At 40.7% G+C, this 4,949-nt stretch overlaps 1 protein-coding gene across 1 annotated transcript; it reads right to left on the reverse strand.

The window, feature by feature from the left end:
- Positions 1-439: 439 nt before the first annotated feature.
- Positions 440-3,626, reverse strand: LOC111749613 (vomeronasal type-1 receptor 2-like). Its single transcript, XM_023544088.2, has 2 exons — positions 3,614-3,626; positions 440-1,956 (listed from the first exon to the last, which is right to left on the reverse strand). The coding sequence occupies exons 1-2, from the start codon at positions 3,624-3,626 to the stop codon at positions 998-1,000; spliced, it is 972 nt and encodes a 323-aa protein (XP_023399856.2). The 3' UTR covers positions 440-997.
- Between the last annotated feature and the right edge of the window lie 1,323 nt (positions 3,627-4,949).

Raw genomic sequence — 4,949 nt, forward strand, 5'->3', positions numbered from 1 at the left:
TGTATCTGTTTAGACTTACCTACAAATTCAACTTAAAGACAGACTTAGAAACGTATCTTGTTTGTAACTTGGGAACTGCCTATACACAAAACTTTCTGCAGGGGCATGATTGTATTTCAGATAGCCACCGTTTCTCTTAGGATGTAAAGTACAATATTCAGAACCTGGACTCCAGTTCCTTCAATAACACTAACCTAATTTTTCCTGAAATTTATACAGGTCGCTTACTTACAATATTATAATATAGGGCCATACCCCTCTCCAGGATACCAGTTTCCCAAAGGTCTATCCCAGGTGATACTCCTATTTTATGAAACTGACCTTAAATTTTCATGTCCAGTTAAATTTGTGGAAAATATTATATTTTAGATTAAAACACATGCTCAAAGACGTTCTAGTAATTCCACATTATTTCATCAGTTTTGGAAGTATAGCCAAAATGCTCCTTAGAAGCAAGGATGGGCAGACTTGGTTTTACTTTCATTGGACACATCATCAGGAGGGACCAATCACTGGAGAAGGACTTGGTGCTTGGTAAGGTAGTGGGTCAATGAAAAAGAGGGAGACCTTCAAAGAGATGGATTGACATAGTGGCTACAACAATGGGCTCCAATATACCAACTATTGTGAGGATGGTGCAGGACCAGGCAACATTTCATTCTGTTATACATAAGGTCATTACGAGTAGAAGCTGACTTGACAGCAACTAGCAAGAACAAACACATTATTTCTCGACTAACCTTTGTCATTGTGCAGGCTCTGAACATCTCCATTGCAACCATTAATAAAATACAACTCTATAAGTACTTATATAACACTGACATCAGATTTCGTTTACTATTGCTACTATTATTTACTGTTTATCATCGGGGCATAGCCTCAGTCTGCCTAGTTCACCACTCTTTCTGCAGTGAGACTAGCCAGTAATTGTTCTTAAGGTTCTGTGAGGGATGTGCTCATCAATGACTGAACATGGTACAAAATGTATGTATTACTATCATTTTCTTATGAGAGATAGAAATTGTATATTCCTTCCACAGCAGACAGAGCAAAGTCTCAGTACACGGGAGTCACTGCTCATGAGAACAAAGGGGCTGATTGTTGGGAAGCACGCCGTGATTAACGCAGACATGTTCACCAGCCACCAACTGGGACTATCAAAGAGAGCTAAATAAGCATAAATAATGGAAGAGAGGGCATAAAATGATACAAAGGTGCTCACCAGGACAAGGATACTTTGGGTGGCCCTGGTTTCAGCAGAGGATCTGGGGGAGATGTTGTTCCTATGAATGTGTTGGACCCTCTGCTTGTGTCTGTACAGGATGAAAACCATGGAGCCACTGGCCCAGGACATGAATCCCAAATAGAAAACATCATGGGAGGATACGAATGCTGCATAAAGTGAGATTGTCACATTGTCATGCTGTGTAGTAGAGCAGTATTCCAGTACAGTTTTCTTTATGATGGTATTGTTCCTCCATTTCCCAGACACATAGATAGGAACAATGGCATTGACCAACATGTGTAGTGTCCAGCAGAGGATACTGGAGGGACTGATGTACTTCAGGGCTTTTAGTTTAAGCTCTGCCCACCTGGAGTGCATAGGGCTGATGGTGATGGTCTGGAAGACACTCAAGAGGCAGGTGGTACAAATGGACATACCTCTGGCCACCCTTTGAAGATATAAAACAAGTTTGCATCCAAAATCATTGAGGAAATGTTTTAACCCAAAAGCAAGCAATGTCTGGGGCACTCCTGCAGAGAGAATGACCAAGGAGTTGGCTACCGTCAGGTGCCTGAGGATCAAGTCTGTGGACCGTGACCTGTATCCATAGAAGTGAGGGAGGATGTAATGAATCGTGAGTGAGAAATTCCCCAGGATTCTAACAACCGTCTGGAATAGGAGGATCGTTGCTATTTTCAAATCCAGGGAGGCTATCCTGTCATTTCCCAGGGCTTGAGATTAAAATTCACATACAGAGGGCTCTGCATGGAAGCGTGACTGTGGCTTACATTCTTCATGGAAAATAAAACAGAAAATTTTCCACTTACCATTACTTCACTCTGAGAATTAATTTCTAAATATATTTTCTTTTGTTAAGAGATTCCCAATATAGTCTTGTGTTTCCCTTTGTAGCACTCACAAAGTTTTGGTCACTGTTTTGAATGCTTTACCTGTTCTAAATTATTTAGTATTCATGACTCTATGAGTTAGGAGCTAATATTACTCTTCTTTGTCAGACAAAGAGAATTTAGCCACAGGGAGCTTAAGGGACTCACAGAAATAGACATAGAGTCAGGATTTGAACCTGGGTAACCTGGTTGCTGGAGCCCTGGTGGCACAGCGGTTCAGAGCTCGGGTGGTAACCAAAAGATTGGCAGTTCAAATCCACCAGCCACTCCTTGGAAACCCTATGGAGGAGTTCTCCTCTGTCTTATAGGGTAGCTATGAGTCCAAAACCACGTGACAGCCATAGGTAATCTGGTTGCAATGACATTGGTTTGACCACTGTGCTATTTTATCAGAGCTCTCTTGTTGTGTACTTCAAATAATCCAAATACCTGTCATATTTTAAATATATTTTATGAGTTCAGTTGTGATAATTTCCCTATTTATCTAAGTATTCTATAGAGCAATAGCATTTATAAATCAATTCAGAAGTGTTAGTAAATTGTAGATGCCCTGGCTAATTTTCCATGACTGAACTGGATTTATTTAATAAATATTAGCATGGCAACAGAACCACTCAATTTTTTGGCCAGGAATTAAAGTACAATTACATCCATCACAGAAATTATTGTATAAAACTATGCTGTGGCCTAAAGCATAGGACATGGAACATAAATAAGTGATAAAGTATTTTGGGGGTAAAAACTAAATCCTGATTCAGGAGCATGTAACCACACATCTGTCATTTTTGAAAAAGGAACAGAAACTATATTTGTTTTGGAGAAGATTAAAACATAAGACAAGCAAATTGCAGGAAAATAATTCTGTTTTACCAATTGTCACCGTTACACGGTTTCTGCTGAGAATTAGATATTAGTTTTATCGTACCCATTGCTACATGCACAGAGCATTCACAGAAATAACTGTAGTACTCCTGAAAATGTCTTTGTAGTTTTCATATGCCATATTGAATGGCAGAGAAATTTTTAAATTTCTACAGTGAAGCACCATAAAATTGAGATTTTGATACCACTTAGATCAAACACCAAGAACCACCTTCTGCAAGAATTTCATGAAATTACTTTAAGAGCAGCCAGGGATTGGTGCCAATCTCAGACCTCCAGTCTCCCTCCAAAAGCTGAGCTCATGCCCCAGGAATTGTCCTTCCTGAGTGACACTAGCACTGCATCAGTTCGTACCTCAGAGATATCTCCTTTCCAGACATTATCACTCACCTACGTCCTGATCTGCCTCTTTCCCTTCTGGAACCTACTTTTCAGGCTGAAATAGAAAATACCTGACTCCTACCTACTGCCAGGACAATGGGCTCAGTAACGGTCACAACAGCCAACACAGGTGTGAAAGGGAGGCAGGCAGACCCTGAGGTATGAGTTAGAGATTCTGTGACCTCACTTTCCTACAGAACTGCACTTATCATCTCACCTGTAGCAGCCATGATGGTCCAATGCTGGGGAGTAAGAAAAGTTCTGAAGCACTTTGTCCCACTTTTTATCTTCTGGAAACTCAAGTGTCGGCTGAGTATCACCATTAAGATCACTGAGGTCACTTGGAGACTTGGTGAGTAAGAAATATCATCTGACTGATATGTGTACACACCCACACCCCTCCAACACACATTTATTCATATATAAAAATGTAAGCATGTGTGTATGTGTACCTCCACTGTCTGGCAATATGACTGTTTTGTATGTACTTGGATTCCATGTGATGAATAAACAAACGACTGAACTTTGTGCAAAAACACAATTTACATATTTCTGGTAAAATCAGGGGGTTTTATTTGACCTATCCAGGCAAAGCAGAGCCTGGGGGCAGTGGAGTCACTGCTTATAAGAACAAAGGGGCTGACAGTTGGGAAACTGCTATTGAATAGTGTAGAGATGTTTACCAGCCACCCTGTAACACTAAAAAGAGCCACACAAACTTGGGAACTTTCACCTAAGCTCTGCCACCCAGAATTCCTGGTGCTGATGGTGATGGCCCACTCTGTGAAGATGGAAAAGAAGTTTGCATTCAAAATCATTGAGGAAATCTTTCCATATAAATGCTGCCATGGAATGCCCCTAGAGAGAATGACCAAGGTGTTGGCTACAGTCAGGTGCTTGAGAATCAAGTCTGTAGACCTTGACCTGCATTTAGTGAAGTAAAGGAAGAGAAACATTCTCCAGGATAGCAACTGTCGTCTGTAGTAAGAAAATCATTCATATTGTCAAATCCCTGGAGGACATTTTGTCAGTTCCCATAAAAATAAAACTTGTTGTTAATTCCAACTCGTAGGGACCCTATAGGACAGAGTAGAACTGACCTACAGAGTTTCCAAGAAGTGGTTGGTGGGTTCGAACTGCCAACCTTTTGGTTAGTAGGTGAGCTCTTAAGCACTGCACCACCAAGGCTACTAGTGAGTTTCCAGTGACTGACATTTGTCCTCAGAGCCAGAGGGTCCTGCACAGGAAGATATGTGCAACATATGACATGTCCACTGAAATCCACTATTCCTACCCGCCATTATTCCCACTTAGAAACATTGACTCAGTAAAACTTTCTGTAAAAGTTTTCAAAGAGTTGGATGTATGACCTTTAAAAAGTACCTGTTATATAAGACTACTGCTATGAAGGCTGTACATGTGGTGACTTCTTTATTCCTCACAAATCTCTGTGGCAGGCACTACTATTACGTTCATTATAAACATAAGGAGAATTTAGGCACAGAGAGGGTAAGTGATTTGTCTAAATTCACATAATGGGTAGGTGCAGAGTG

The sequence above is a fragment of the Loxodonta africana genome, chromosome 11, assembly GCF_030014295.1.
Source record: "Loxodonta africana isolate mLoxAfr1 chromosome 11, mLoxAfr1.hap2, whole genome shotgun sequence".
In the NCBI taxonomy this organism is placed as follows: domain Eukaryota; kingdom Metazoa; phylum Chordata; class Mammalia; order Proboscidea; family Elephantidae; genus Loxodonta; species Loxodonta africana.